Source organism: Seriola dumerili, unplaced genomic scaffold (assembly GCF_002260705.1).
Source record: "Seriola dumerili isolate Sdu_G_001 unplaced genomic scaffold, Sdu_1.0 BDQW01000169.1, whole genome shotgun sequence".
Taxonomy (NCBI): Eukaryota; Metazoa; Chordata; class Actinopteri; order Carangiformes; family Carangidae; genus Seriola; species Seriola dumerili.
The window spans coordinates 5,589,119-5,604,152 of NW_019174424.1; the positions used below are offsets into that span (position 1 = coordinate 5,589,119).

Consider the following 15,034-nt stretch of genomic DNA (forward strand, 5'->3'; position numbering starts at 1 on the left):
ATGGAAAACACTATCCTGAGAAATGACAGCATTTGTCCAACATGGATTAAATCCTTTTCAGCTTTTTAATTGATCCATCTTTATATATTTTGTGTTAGTCAGTATTACAAAAGCAAATATGGAAGAGAGGTAGTTTAGCGGAAGTTACTGATGTCCAGCAAAAAATCCCAAAACAAAAGAAAGAATTTTACACAATTTATCCTGGTTAGATGAAAGTAAAATCAGTTTTTTTTTTCTCCATACTGCAGGCCTCCAGCCATCATACCCCAGGCATTGTCCAACTGTCTTCTTTACTGTTGGTGTCCTGAGGCATACACAAGGCCTGATCTTCTGACTTCTGGACACAGCCAAGCGTTTCCTATGAAGAAAACATAATTTATTGAGCATGCAACAAAGAAATATAATTTCAAGAAAGAGTCAGACAATTCATTTACAGCCCCATTTGCTGACTGACTAAAAAAACATCTAACATCTAATAATTCAATGCACTGTGTTCCCCTCAGACACTTTTATAAGAAAAAGTAGTCTTTGGTCCAGGATTAACAAACCGAAACAAAGAAATCTAGGAGGAATCTCCTGGTTCCTTCTTGCCACAGGTATGAGAGAACTTTATATTATACTTACAATCTGATAAGTTACATTAGAAATCAGCATGTGCATCAGTGCGGTAAGTGTAAACCAGCATGACTCACAAAGGAAATGTGAGAAGCCAAAAAAAAAAGGGGCATAATAGAAGACTTTGTTTCATGTTAACCTAGATAACAGGTACTGTTCTAAATAGAATTAATGTTGCTTTGGGAGTGCAATGTTTACATTTCACAGGTTGGATCTCGCCTGACTCTAAAAGCAACCGAGGATACCTCTGATAAAGGTGAGTCAATCTCTACAGGTGGAGGCTCCCTCTGCTGAGCGACACCTCTCCAGCACAGACAGCACAGGATCCGCTTGAATGTCCTCCGCATCTCGTGGTCTCGCAGGGAATAGATGATGGGGTTGACCAGAGAGTTGCACTCAGCTATCACCAAACAGAACTTCTCATAGTCGTTGGCGTGGCTGTCTTTACCCAAAAGCCCGTCCAGTAAGAGAATGATGAGGCCAGGGGTCCAGCAGATTACAAAGGCGCCTGCAGAGATGTGGGTCATCAATGAAGACAGGAATGAATCAACAACAATAAACTCCAATCCGATGTAATATGACACTAGTCTCAAAGGGCAGCTATGTTGGGTAGTGTTTGCAGTTTGACTGCTTGGTATTAAGGTTAAGTGCCTCTCGGAGATGAGTCACCTGAGTAATCAAAGGAGTGGATTATGAAGAGAAATATGATTTCAATTTCACTGTGACACACTGGACATTCCTAGCAACCTCTGAAATTAATCCACCAGCAGCACCCAGACAAGGTCTGAGAGACAAACAAGACCAAAGCTGTAAAACAAGTTTGTTGGGGGAAGTGAGAGGCTACAGGAAGCAAGCAGCCCCAGCTCTCTGAGCCAATGCACATCAAAGCACTTGAAATAAGGACACATTAAAAATGGAACACAATTCAGTTTCACATCATATCACATGAAGTGGAGAGTTGAGTTCAAGTCAAAGCCATTAAATTTGACTTTTTGAGAAAATGTAAAGGAGATACATTTTTTATGATGTGGTAAAAATTAAATGTGAATTGTGCAAAAAAAAAAAAAATGCCTGCAAAACAAGAAAAGGTTGCCCCTAATATTTAGTACATACAATCTAGATGTTTGTGTTTTCAGTGTGTCTGTGCTGGACTTCTTACCCAGAACCATGGAAATAGTTTTCATCAGGTTGATAACAGTCTGCCTCTGCTGCATCTCAGAGGTATGCTGAGACACGTACTGGCTCCTGTATCTTACATAGATAAAGATATGAGTGTACATGGCCACCATTATGAAGAAAGTGAGCAAGTTTAGGACTGCCCAGAAGATGAGGAAGCGGCGGCTGTAGAGAGGAGCGACAGTGGAGCAGTCTTTTAGGCTGCACTCGCAGTTCCAAAACTTGGAGGGCACCAGGCCCATGATGATGCCCACAGCCCAGATGCAAACTATCAGCAGCACCACTCGACGCTTGGGCATCGTGCTGTGCAGCTGCATGGTGAGAATGGTCTGGTGGCGCTCCACGGCGACAGCAAGCAGGTTGGCCACAGAGGCTGTCAGGCTGATGTCAATCAGAGCCCCGCGGATGTACCACTGCTCCTTAGTGAGAGTCCTGGTCCAGGGGCCCGTGTTCAACATCAGGTTCGCGTAGGCAATACCGGCAAACAGGTCCGCTGCAGCCATGTTGCCCAGGAGATAGTAGATGGGAAAGTGGAAGCGGCGATTCATGAAGATGGCCACCATCACCATCAGGTTGGCCAGGACTACGATGAGACACACAGTCAAGCCCAGTCCAATAACCACAAAGTCCCGCGCCGTCCATGTTACACTGACTTTTTTACCCACCCAGTCGTAAAAGTAGGTGACATTATGGTTGTAGTAGCAGGCATTTGACACACTGCTCTCCATGGCCATGACTGTGGACACAAAACAGGAAGTTCAGTATATTTACCTGTCATCAACAAGAGGTGCCACAACAAGCAATGTACAATACTGTATTTGTTCAATAGAAGGATTTCCATTCAGTACATATTAAGTATTCATAGCTCTATTGTTTCATCCATGTCACTCAAATATTATGCTTTTACAAACTGAATGCTATAAAAAAAAACTTAAAAATAGGGATATAAGACATTCCCAGGCTCTCATTTTAGCTATACTGAAAATGCATTTAATTGTGTCCCTACAATATTATATATACTGAACTGTGGAATTTGTGTGTCAGCAGACTTGATGTCTACACAAACTAACTACATTCAACACAGAGGTTGTCAGTGTGATCAGGATATCTGTACAGAAAAATCCTCCAAGGTGGAGAAGAATGTAAATTCAGTTTATTATAGGTGTTTTGTGACAGATGTATTACTGTAAAGGTTACCACTGTGCTAGTGATAATCTGACAATAAAGCAAGTGGGAAAAATAATTTGAATTATTTTTTGCTATAAATAGCCAGAATAAAAAGACAAAGGTGATGTCTTCAAATTGCTCGTTTACCAATAGTCCCAAACTCAAAGGCGCCATGATTACAGTGATATAAAACAGCAGCCCTCTGGAATCATCGATCTACACTATGTATATATCTATATATATCTCAGGCTTACTAATATTTAGGACACAAAAACGACAAAGAAACATTTCAACACGAGCTTCCCCTTCTTTCTGGGACAATATTTAAAAATAAGAGACACACTTGATATAAAGAGCTAAACTTGCAGTGAGATGTGTGCAATTGATAAAAGATAGCTCCCATCTGTTAAACTGAAACTCATGGAGATTTTCATTTCGACTTTATGCAGAGAAAATGTTAATTATATCAAACCTACCACAGTCTCAGGGTCTCCTCCATCCAGACGGGTCTGATATGAAACCGGTGGTCCTGGTTACCATTTGACGAAACACAAAGTCTTCGAGCTGCTGTCACCGGTGTCCCTCCATACAGGGACGCGACTTCAGGAAGACGCCAGTGTGAATCATTTTCACTCAGATCAGCTGCTGCCGACGGACAGGTAGCGGTGTTGGCTCCACCTACAGCCTGAAATATCGGAAAAAACATGCACACGCTCGGTTTCAGTCATTCTGGGCATCTAAGAGGGAGATTTTTCTTTAGAGGACCTCGTACGAATCTTAGCAAAAACTAAGGTGCTGCTCATATAGCTTTCGGCTCAAAGTGTGTTTTTAATACTTTTTTGAAGTTAGCTCTGAAAAGTGAAAAGAAACACCTTGCTCCCAAAAACTCATGCGTAATTTAGGTGGAACCCCTGAAGGCAGCATGACATAAAAAGCAAAATGCGACTTTTGACTAAGAGTGATTCAATTCTACATTTTCAGTCGGAATAAACCACATATTGACACGGATAACTGTAATTATTTTAGAGGTATCATTGAGAATATTTGTAGTCACAGTGGTCTATAGTTAGTAGCCTATCTGAATGACCAAGCATAATAGCGTTAGACAGAATGTTGCATCTTTCGGTTTTGCTATTTTGAAAGTATTTGCCGGAAGTGTTGTTGTAAATTGGTTACAGTTACAGTTACAAGGTGTTCCCTAACCTCCAGTGATCACAATGATGAACTGCAACACTGCACTTGATTTGGTTCTAACAATCAAACTCAGGCGTACTGATGGTTGGTGTTTGTCAAAATAAAATAACTAAACGAAGCAATCAGAAACAAAGTAGCTCCAAACAGCTCCACATTCTTCATCGGGGATGGGACAGAAAATAATACTGATTATTGATATTCTAATTAGGTATTCGAAAGGTTATTGTTCATGTAGCTGTTAACAGTATCTGTATTACAAATGTGTACTTTGTAATCAAAGTTCAAACAGAATTAATGTATGAATGAATGTAATTCCTTCCTATGAACGTTACCTCCGTGAATGTATTGTGTTGTCATCTAGTGGTCACACCGAGGAACTGCAGGGTTAAATTCGTCAAACTCGCGTCAATGCAGCCATAGCACAACACTACCACTTCCGGAGAAGACTCGGAATAAAGTACCGACAGAGGCGAACAGTATGAAATGATTTCCAAACCCGAGTACTAAAGATATTATAACGATTATTATGTATATTTTACCGTTTACGCTTAAATAGTACCGTGTTTATGGTGGCAGCAAGTACTAACCACTAGCAGGAGCCTCGGAGCAGCTTAGCTAGCTTGGAGAGCCGACAAATAACTGGATGGCGATTTCCACATCGTCACTTAACATCAACCACCCAATGGCAGGTATCCACGGCATTACATTCACTATTCTTTTATAAACAGTTTGCCATAATCGTAACCTGTATCAACTTAGTACTGAGGAGAGCTTTGAAGAAAAATAAAGCTACATTTGAACTCAACTCCGATCTATAGAATCACTGCCCTCCAGTGGTCAAAATGGGAAACTACAACACTATATTTAATTCAGGGCGAACACAGTGTTTGAATAACTGTCGAAACTCGTGCTGTTAATGATCACAGTCAGCTACATGCTTATACCATGAACTGAATGTATTATGAATTAATTTAAAGTATTATTTGTAATATTTGCAGTAGGGTTTGTGTCTAGTTATTACTGTTTGAGGACATTATCTTGCAATACCGGAAGTGGTGGTATGCTTCATATCTCTATTGACGCTACCTTGACAAATTTAATGTATCGTAGTTCCTTACTGTGACCACTAGAGGACACTAAACACCTCTGACAGAACTCAGGCCAAAAATTTATTAATTTACACAATGATTTGCAGTTGTTTCGACTTTATCAGTATTTATACAACAGTTAGTTCCGACCAAGTAATTTGATTGGACGAGAGACATTCCTTGAGTGCTGCTATAGAGTACAACAGCAGTGGGACTTTTAACTACTAACTGTATCACTCCGCTTCACAGGTGTTTTATTAACCGTTAATCAGCGTTAAATGAACGTCGTCTTTTATCTAAAATTACAACAAACTTTACAAAGATGAATATCTTTCCAGAAATAAAATGTTAATTAAACGATGTATGGTCGTCAGAAGAGGATGAAGGGAAGAAGCCGGGATGCTTCGGCGCACAACTGAGGTAACGTGTAGAAAAAGTAGCAAGTTAGTGTGCACTGTGCAGGTCAGGAAAATGTTTGTGTTGTTTAGCAACAGTCCAGTTGCGGAACTATTTGTGTTGGCGTTGCCAAACAAATTATGAAATAAACAAACAAATCATAATCTGATTTTGCTTATTGAACTAGTATGGCGCTCGAAGAACTGTTGCATCTGTAACTAATGTGTCGTGATGTTGTACTGAATATCAGCACGGCTTTGATTGTCCTCGGTACTCGGGGGCTAGTCTACCTGCCAGAGATATTCAGACCAGTCTAAGGATGGTATTTATGGTATTCTACGTGCAAATTTTTCTTAGTTGCTGTTGCAATCATATCTGCCTTGACGCTGGTATGAACAACACTGACAGGTTAAACTTCTTTTTTCTTTTTCTTTTTTTTTTTAAATCAACAGCTCTTAACCATTTATTACCAATTATGTTATTTCTAATAATCACACTCATATTGGCATGTTCAATTCGACAGTAACATACTGTAATAACGCTGTGTTATTTAGTGTTGCAGTTTGGGACTTTGCAGTAAAGTGAAACGTAATGCCATACCAACACCTCCGACTAATACCTTCAAAATAAAATAACCCAAAGAGGAGGCAATTTCTCATATTCTTTTCTGCTATGTATATAAAGGTGGACAAAACCTTTAGTCTCGGCTATTTGTTGAAATGTGTTGCATTGAATATGAAGACTATGCTAAACAACAAAATTAATCAATTTTTTGAGTATCTAATATTCACTGAGACTCAGCCTACCATAATGTTGTTCCATTATTATTATTTTGACTAACAGTTCAAGTGTCAAACTTAAAAGCTTAAAAAAGGCCAAAAAAGCACATTAGTTATTGGACTGACTAAAAAGACTAAAAGAGACAAACTTTCGTTTATTTTTTTTTATTTTCTATAAAAGAGATGAGTTTATTCAATGATCATAACAGACTTAATCGGAGACCTCGATAGACCACTCACATACCAAACGATAATCGAGGAAAATGTTTGAACAAAACCTCCAAAACAGAACACATGTAACACAAAATAAAATACCTGAATAAAGCAAACTCTGGGCTGAGCTGCGGGTCAGCACATTCTCTGTAGAACTCATGGCACATTATGTCCGACAATTACTGTGAAAAGAAAAAAAAGGCTAAAAAGGAATGAAGGTTGTTTTTTTTTTTTACCCTTTCAAAACCAGTCTAATAATAAAAATTATATATTCATATATGGTGGACTTCATAGAAATTAAAAAGGTGACTTAAGCACAAAAACAAATTCTCCTGAAGTACTGTTTATGTTTCTTCGCCTCCCTTCAATAGAATGCATATCTACACTGTGGAACATGCCTCCTTGCACCACACACTTAAAAAATTTTTTAACAAAAACAAAAACACACACAGTCACACAGCCGTCCAAATTTACACAGTCACACTCACAGACCAGACTCAAATGCTAGTGTGGCAACGCTGAAACATATCTACCTAAAATCTGCTGATTGAACAAAATGAGAAAGTAGTTGTCAGGTGTGTACACTCATAGAAGTCCAGCTAAAACTAAATTTAAAACCCGAATATTGACAACGGGTAAAATATAAAATGCTGTCTTTTCCTTTTTTTATTTATTTTTTTACTCAAACTCTTTCAAAAATCTCCCTCCCCATTCAAATATTACACCACCCATTCCCGACTCACCCCTTTCTAAACCCCCTCAAAGTGTAATATAATCCAACGAGAATTGCAATACAATACAGGCACTGGAGAAAAACACCATAAGAGACAAGTGGTGAGGACGAGATGCATTCAGATTTCAACCCATCCCCAGTCCAAACAATGTCTCCAAAAACAGAATTATAACTCACATCCACTATTATCGAACAAGAACAAAGATAGAAATCAAAACTGTTTTTTCAGCATTTTCTGATTCGTAATTTTTGTAATTGTTTGTCTTTTTATTTTGTATTGTCGACAGTGTGCCCGTGGTGACTATTTGACGCAAAAATTTACTAGGAGCTCCTGCAGATCCCTTCGACTATTTTTACTAACCTCAGGGACAGAAAGGTGGTAAGTGTTTGTCTTATTCCCCTGACTGTCCTCTCCCTGCTTTGAACACTCTGCTTGTTGATATTTGATCAAAACCTTTTGGTAAGACCAGAGCACACACAGGGGGAACAGCAAGGGTCTCCTCATCTTCTCACTTCTTAACTGATTCAGTAGTGTGACTGTTGTGAACAGGCCAATGATATGAACATTTCCAACATTATGTCTAAAAGTGTAAAAATACAAAGAATGGTGCAACACTTGTAGTGAAATTATATTCCAACTAAAGCTCAGAGACGGCTGGACCTTTCCACTCTTCTGCTAACGATTTCCTGTTGTGGCTTTAAATTAAAAATACAAGGCAGGATGAAAACTTCAACTGATTCAGTCTTTGATAAAATACTTGCTGGAACTATGATAATGCATATATTCAGGGTTTTTTCACTAGCTACCTATCATATTTTAGGACAAGTAATTGAGCATAAAAGTTAATGGGTTGTTTGGCATAGACATAAGTGGCGGAGTGTGTCGGTGTGAAGATTCAAAGAGAGGAAAAAAAGATCCAAAATAAACAGTTATTGTAGTATAAGAAAATACTTCTTTACAGTAGATACTAGATGATGAAAAAGATCTGCGCTGCTCCTACTCCTGGTTGTAAATGTTATTGGTTTGTCCATGTGTGCAGGCCACAGAACATAATGGTCTGTTTAGGAAAGAGGTGTAAGGCAAAGTGTACCTTCTCTGCTGAGAAATATACATGATTTACAGTATGGAAGTTGCCCGCCCCCCCAACCATTTCATGTGTTCACTTACAACAAACAAAAACAAAACAGAACATAAAAGACCAGTCCTCTTCATCACCTCAGACATCTGGCAGTTTCAAAACGCCTCTGCGCAGTGTGTCAGTACATTATCAGAGCATTTTCATAGTTATTGGGATGTCTTTACTCTTGCAATTATTGTTGCGCCCATGCACACCGTTAGAAACAAGTGTGAAAAAGGCAACTGTGCCAACAGGGGTCCTTTTGCTCATGTTGCGAGATATCAGGCAGACGATGCCAAATTCCCAGGAAATTACATCCAAAACAATGAGACTATCCCCATGTGTTGTGTGTGTTCCGTCCACAGGGGCAAAGTGAGCTGTGTCCTCCTCGTCCAGCGTTTGTACTCAAGTCTCCGAGCGCCTCTCATATCTACATACAGTCCATGTCCCTCTGTGGTGCGTGGTCACCAAATCTCACTTTAGAGGAAGTGTACATCATCCAAGTTTTTTTTTTTCTTTTTTTTCATGTGTTTTTTTTTTTTTTGTTTGTTTTTGCAGTTACGTTTCAGTTGCTCCTCTCCTCAAAACAGGTTCTCTTCAAAGATAGCCATTAAGTCACTTTGGAAATTCATGTCAATAGTTGCTGCCATCTGGAGAGAGAAAAGAACAACTTAGCATTTCCTTTGCATTCATTTCTCCTGAGAGTGTGCTTTTAATTTCTTGAAAATCGCTCCTACACCTACAAATATAATTACAATTATTACTGCTACTGTCTTCAAATTGAGCTCTTAATCTATGGTGCACATCTTTCATAATTCTATTCCTTTATAATATTCTATTAAATAGAAATTAGCATCATATTAAACTAAATGCTAAACAGTCATCTCACCGCCTCTCGCCTCCTCCTCTCCTGCTCTCGGCGGCGTGCTAGCTCCCTCTGTTGGTCTAGTGGGTTCTGTGTGGTGGGCTGCGGCGGTGTGGGGGGTTGAGGAGGCTGCTGAATGGTAGTCGGCTGGGGCTCCTGCTGCTGCTGCTGCTGCTGCTGCTGCTGCTGCTGCTGCTGCTGTTGTTGCTGCTGCTGCTGCTGCTGTTGCTGCTGTTGCTGCTGTTGTTGTGAAGGGACTTGGATGTGCTGCTGTTCCAGACGCCTGCGTGGCTCCTCGTGCACCCTTCTGCTTGGCTCCATGACGTCCTCTTCATCCCGACCTCTGGAAAACATTCAGGCCAATAATTCACACCAGGTGAAATCAAATACTTTTCACATAGCCGTGGGGTTTCATGTCTGAGTAAGAGATATCCTTGAAGCTACATCTGGTGCCATCCTGGGTGTCTCACAGGAAAAATGGCTGAGCTAAATATAAACTACGAGCCAACAACAAGGTCAAGTGTAAGGCTATACAACAAGCCTAAAGATCTGTACAGACGTGTTTTAGCTAAAGGTAACTGGCTGCTACAGCTAACTGGTTTCTAAATTTGGGATATGTTAAAAGCAAAAGATCCAACACTGATGAGCTAAACTTTATCTCTCACTATTCTCACTATTGTTTATTGAATCATAGAACTGAGTTTTGTTTTATCCAGCTAAAGTAAGCCTATGATGTGTCAGTTACAACACATGGAAACACTTACACTAGCCTAACACAGGTAAAATATCTGGTGGCCAACACTCCTTTAACTTTAAAATGTATGTTTTAATTTCTGAAATAAAAGGATTGAAAGCTTTGTAATCTGTACATGAGGTTCATTATTAAGACGTGTAGTGATTATAGTGTCTTGAACATCTGTAGCCTACTGAACGAGTTGTTAAATAACAAGGACTTGTTAGTTTCAGACATTATTAAAACTCCTCTGTAAATATGCAATGGCTTAAGGAAGAGTAGACACCCATATGTACTGATTTATAGGCCTGACATTAACACTCCACCAACCGATGCATATAATCTATTATAATCTTTCCAGGTTTGAATTTTGACATGTGAAACAACCCCTCCTGTTGTCATTAGTTACAAACGATTCTCAGTGGCTGTTGTGATCCTATGATATGGCCACTAGGGGGCATATGACATCACCTTATGGTCCAAGGCTTCCCATGTCTTATTTAACATCAGGCATCCTGCCCAAACACAAATGTATTACTATACTTTATACATTACTTAAAGCTCTACATTGTTGATTTCTTTGGGCAGTTGAGACTCTTTGAAGCTGTGCTCAATCTGTAAATATATGACTGCAACAGAGAGGCATTAAAGTCTGTAAACCTATGATTTAATATTTCTAATGACCAACAATGGTGAGTATCAATTTCTATCAGTTCAAATGACAGGTAAGCCAATAGTCAATAGTTTCACATTTTCAAAACTGCACAGCGAGTCAGCTTGCTCTTTTATACATTTTCTCTTATTTTCATATTGTAGTTGTGTGAATCAAATATAAAACAAATTAATGATAGGTATATCTGCTCAAAACACAACAGTCCCTCATGAGATAAAAATTGCAGACATCTGTGTATTCCTTCTTGACAACCTTACCGTAGTTTGTCCTGCTCTCTGCGTAGCCGGTCTTTTTCTGCCTGCTCAGCTTGGGCCTTCAGGGCTTTCTCCCTCTCCTCTTTCTCCCGGGCAGCACGGCGGAACTGCTCAAAACTGTCACTCGATGATTTCACTGCAGATAAGGGTGTAGATGTGGACTTCTGTGCCAGGCTGGCCCATGAGCCCATATTCTTTAGTTTCACATCCTGACAAAACACAGACAGGAAGTTCACACACAAGGAACTGAATGAGGTGAATGAAATAATTTTGTAGTGTCTCTTACACACACCTGTACTTTTTTGGGGGCAATGGGCACCTTGGACTCCTGCTTGAACTTATCTTTCTCTTGCAGAGAGGAAGGCGGCACACTGGGCTCAGAAGAGCGAATGACCGGTCGCGAGCTGTCCATGGACTTCACATCTGCTTAATACAAGTACACACACAAGTACACACAAGAATGGTGTCAGTATCTTGTGCAGCTTCTTCTTCATTCATGTTTTAAATGCAGAAAGTGAGAGGAAACACATGAAGTCTTGGTACGCACTCTGTTGGCTGTGGCCTGGTTGAGAAGGCTTGTTGTCAGGATGTTTGTGATGGTCTGGTCTCATTGCAGGATTAAATGGCTCTCCTCTCATCACTGGTGATGGAGGAAGTTTCTCTTCCTTTAACCCACCTTGGCTCACAGGGGCCCTCTGCTGCTTGGCAAGACAATGGAAAACCCAATATTAGTTCTGCACTAAACCCACCAAAAATACTTTGTCCGACCAGTGAAGGTTCCTCACCTTTTTGGGCTGCATGTTGTGAGGTGGAGACTGGTGAGACACAGGTGGATACTGGGGAAGTTGTGGGGAATGCATCATGAGAGGGGATGGGTTGTCCCTCATGTGACCTGTCAGCAGAAGGGAGGGGCATTAAACTTCAGTCAATGTCATTCATTTGTACCGCAACAGTTTTTGCTTCTATCACCAGTTACAAATTAAATGTTTGTGACTCACCTGTGTTGTAAGGGTCAGCCTTGGTCGGGCGAGGGGAGGGCTGTTCTTGCTGCTGCTGGATGATCTGTTGTGCTTTGTTGGTGGGCATGGATACTTTGTGTTGTGATCCCTGGGACTGACCAGCTAGTCCAGGACCCTGCTGGTAGTTCAGTTGCTGCTGTTGTGCCTGCTGTTGCTGCTGCTGATTATGCTGCATGTGGCGGGCCTGGTGTAGAGGCATCTGTTGGGATGGGGCCTGAAGTGATGGGGCTGGCTGAGCCTGGGACTGAACAGGCAGCTGGGGAGTAGGCAGCGTGGTCTGAGACGAGAGTTGGGCTTGTCCCTGGACAGACTGCAGAAGAGAAGGCGGTCCTTGTTGTTGTTGTTGTTGCTGCTGCTGCTGCTGCTGCTGCTGCTGCTGCTGCTGACGAGCCTGCGCCTGGAGCGACTGCATGGACTGCTGGGGCTGACGGGCTTGCTGGAACTGCTGTAGGTATAACTGTACTTGGTTCATAGGTGTTGTCGACCCTGGCTCTTCATCATCCTCCAGCAGCATCTGGGGAGGTTGGGAAGACAGCAAGCCCTGGGGTGTGAGCGTTGGGGGGGACATGGGCCGCTGATGGAGAGGCTGAGGAGGGTGGAGGATCTGAGAAGGGAGCTGATGCTGTGGTGGTGCTGCTGACTGAGGCTGCAGTTGCTGCTGCTGTTGATGCTGTTGCTGCTGCTGCTGCTGCTGCTGCTGCAGGGTTGGCTGCTGCTGAGGAGGGGCTGGTTGCTGTTGAGGGGGTTTAGGATGAAGAGGTGCTGCCTTATGACTGGGTCGAGAAGGCTGCTGAGGCATGGAACTGTGCAAGGCTAAGGTTGCACATTACAAACAAAGGAGGAAGAAACAAAATGCATCATTAATATATTGTGATCCTTGACAGAGTTTACTCCAAAAAACAATAATAATAATAATTTGTAAGTGTACTTTGCAGTTATTTGTGGGATCTGGTGAAACCCAATTTTATTTTTGTTCTTTTAAATCCTACCTTTTCTTTCTGGTTTTACTCACTTCAACACATCTCATCCTTTTTAGTATTTTGTTATTTTATCTTTATCTTTGTTTTTCTGCCTTTTGCAGATTTACAATAGCATGTCTTCTGTTACCGTATTATTTAATTTACTCACTTAAACTTTTATTTATAATAGTCATTTATTGCTCATTGCGTGGATGGAGGTATTCTTTTTATTGCTTTTATTCTGTAGAGCACTTAAATTGTTACATTGTTTGTATGAAAAGTGCTTTACAAATAAAGCCTAATTGATTGATTGATTAATTTAAGGAACATGACCCCAATTGGAACACAATCTCATCTGGCAATGAGTACACGCCCATGGTGTATTACAGATAAATACTGCAGGAGACATTACTGCTTATTCATATATTTTCTGAACAGCAAAGAATGGCAAGTTAAAATAAAACATTAAAATAAAATTGAATGGCTGTGCTCAACAGACCAGTCTGATTAAATGTTTAATGGTGTATGTATGTAATAAGTGTTTAGTTTATTATAAGGACAGGTTAAAGGAAACTAGCTTATTGTAGGTTAAATGAAAACTAAAATGTACTGCAGTATTAATGCAGGAAAAAGCATGCGCCAATTTTGACAACAGCATTGTTGACTTTGTGGGAGCCATTATTGTTCGAAGGACTACAGTTACACTTGCAGAAACAATGAATTTCTAAGTAGCCATTACTTCTGTACCTGTCAAAAGTGCAGCAGACTGCATACAGCCTTACCTGGAGATGGGAGGACGGGATGCTGGTTGAGGAAGGGGTGGGTCTCTGGTGACGCCGGCCCAGAATGAGCATTGAGGTGTGGAGGTGGCGGTGAGGAGGAGTTGCCTGTGTGGTGGGACAGATGCATGAGGGGTTGACCGAAAGGCGGCAGGGACTCAAAGCTAGTCTCCAGTAACTGGGAAGACTCGAGAGCAGCTACAGGAGGAGCCATGAAGCCTGCAGGAGATGGCTGATGCTGCTGCTGCTGCTGATGGTGCTTCATCTGACTGCTGGACTGAAGGCCTGCAGGTTGGGAATTAAGTCCAGGCTGAGCAGGGCCGCTCTGAGTGTGAGGATGTGTCTTCTTCCCCTCCTTCACAGACTGGCCCTTCTTCTTCTGCTGTTTTATAATTCCTGACAAAAGTGAAATAAAGATTAGACACTTCATTTGGTGTTTTTGACTGGGGCATTTGAGTGGTAAATACACTAAGTTACCTGTCGCCTCAGTTTCACTGTCTGAGCTGGAGCCACTGCTCTCTGAAGAAGATCCAGTCTTTTTGGAGGTAGCCAAGGACTCCACAGTCTTCTCAACTACAAAAAGACAACCACGTGTTCATGCTTTTCCAGAATAAAGCAGCAAATGTGAAATTAATTACCCATAGTAATTTCATACTTCAAAGTAAACAAGACAATCACACACAGAGAGTGACCAGTTCCCAAACTATTTTCCTACAGTGGCTCACCTGGAACCTTTTTCTTCTTGCGGAGGCAGGAAGACACATATCTTTCCAGCTCGCGTAGAGTAGAAGGCTTTAGTGTCTCAAAGTCAATCTCAATCTCATCAGGGTTTGAGTTTTTGAGTGAGGGCTCTCTGGACTGGATAATATGCACTACACGACCAAGCTTGTCACCAGGAAGCTTGTTGATGTCCAAGCTTAACTGCCTCTTCTCCTCGTATGTCATAGGCTTGCACTTTTCCCCTGTAGCTGATGACCCAGCTGCCCCCAGGTCATCTTCCAGGCTGGGAACTGGCTGCATGTTGGAGGGATGGTTGCTTTTCATCCCCTCCTTTTTACTACAGAGGCAAAACACACGTATAGTTTACCAATATGTAATACTGAGAAGTCTTTCTAGAAATGCAGCTCAAGCTGTGATTTACGACTACAAACAGGCTAATTTAAACAATAACACACACAAAGAAGACATGATAAAGATTACCTAAAAGATACCAGTCAGTTTCTTAACAATGATCAATCTTTTAACAGTCATACTTATTTACAAGAAAAAAAAA

General features: G+C 41.0%; 2 protein-coding genes across 3 annotated transcripts in view; both read right to left on the reverse strand.

The window, feature by feature from the left end:
• Positions 1 to 21: 21 nt before the first annotated feature.
• LOC111226990 (lysophosphatidic acid receptor 1-A-like) lies at positions 22 to 4,540 on the reverse strand. The gene is made up of 5 exons (XM_022752326.1): positions 4,485 to 4,540; positions 3,435 to 3,643; positions 1,775 to 2,527; positions 861 to 1,123; positions 22 to 358 (listed from the first exon to the last, which is right to left on the reverse strand). Exons 3-5 carry the CDS (start codon positions 2,523 to 2,525, stop codon positions 260 to 262), a joined length of 1,113 nt encoding a protein of 370 aa, XP_022608047.1. The 5' UTR covers positions 2,526 to 2,527; positions 3,435 to 3,643; positions 4,485 to 4,540; the 3' UTR covers positions 22 to 259.
• A 2,042-nt stretch (positions 4,541 to 6,582) lies between these two features.
• Positions 6,583 to 15,034, reverse strand: part of LOC111226986 (bromodomain-containing protein 4-like) — a 30,796-nt gene continuing 22,344 nt past the window's right edge. For both annotated transcript variants that reach the window (XM_022752320.1, XM_022752318.1), the window contains exons 10-19: positions 14,487 to 14,818; positions 14,239 to 14,334; positions 13,765 to 14,157; positions 12,003 to 12,836; positions 11,790 to 11,896; positions 11,552 to 11,702; positions 11,297 to 11,427; positions 11,008 to 11,213; positions 9,369 to 9,687; positions 6,583 to 9,129 (exon numbers count right to left, since the gene is read on the reverse strand). In XM_022752320.1, the coding sequence (XP_022608041.1) occupies positions 9,061 to 9,129; positions 9,369 to 9,687; positions 11,008 to 11,213; positions 11,297 to 11,427; positions 11,552 to 11,702; positions 11,790 to 11,896; positions 12,003 to 12,836; positions 13,765 to 14,157; positions 14,239 to 14,334; positions 14,487 to 14,818 (2,638 nt within the window). In that variant the 3' untranslated portion in view covers positions 6,583 to 9,060. The remainder of the gene's footprint in view (positions 9,130 to 9,368; positions 9,688 to 11,007; positions 11,214 to 11,296; positions 11,428 to 11,551; positions 11,703 to 11,789; positions 11,897 to 12,002; positions 12,837 to 13,764; positions 14,158 to 14,238; positions 14,335 to 14,486; positions 14,819 to 15,034) is intronic.

Excerpts from the sequence above, each read along its gene's own strand:
- LOC111226990 (XM_022752326.1), bottom strand. The coding sequence starts at position 2,525 with ATGGCCATGGAGAGCAGTGTGTCAAATGCCTGCTACTACAACCATAAT. Across the intron at positions 1,124-1,774 it reads AACTATTTCCATGGTTCTGG|GCGCCTTTGTAATCTGCTGG; the intron begins GTAAGAAGTCCA and ends ACATCTCTGCAG. Across the intron at positions 359-860 it reads TTGACTCACCTTTATCAGAG|GAAACGCTTGGCTGTGTCCA; the intron begins GTATCCTCGGTT and ends TTTTCTTCATAG.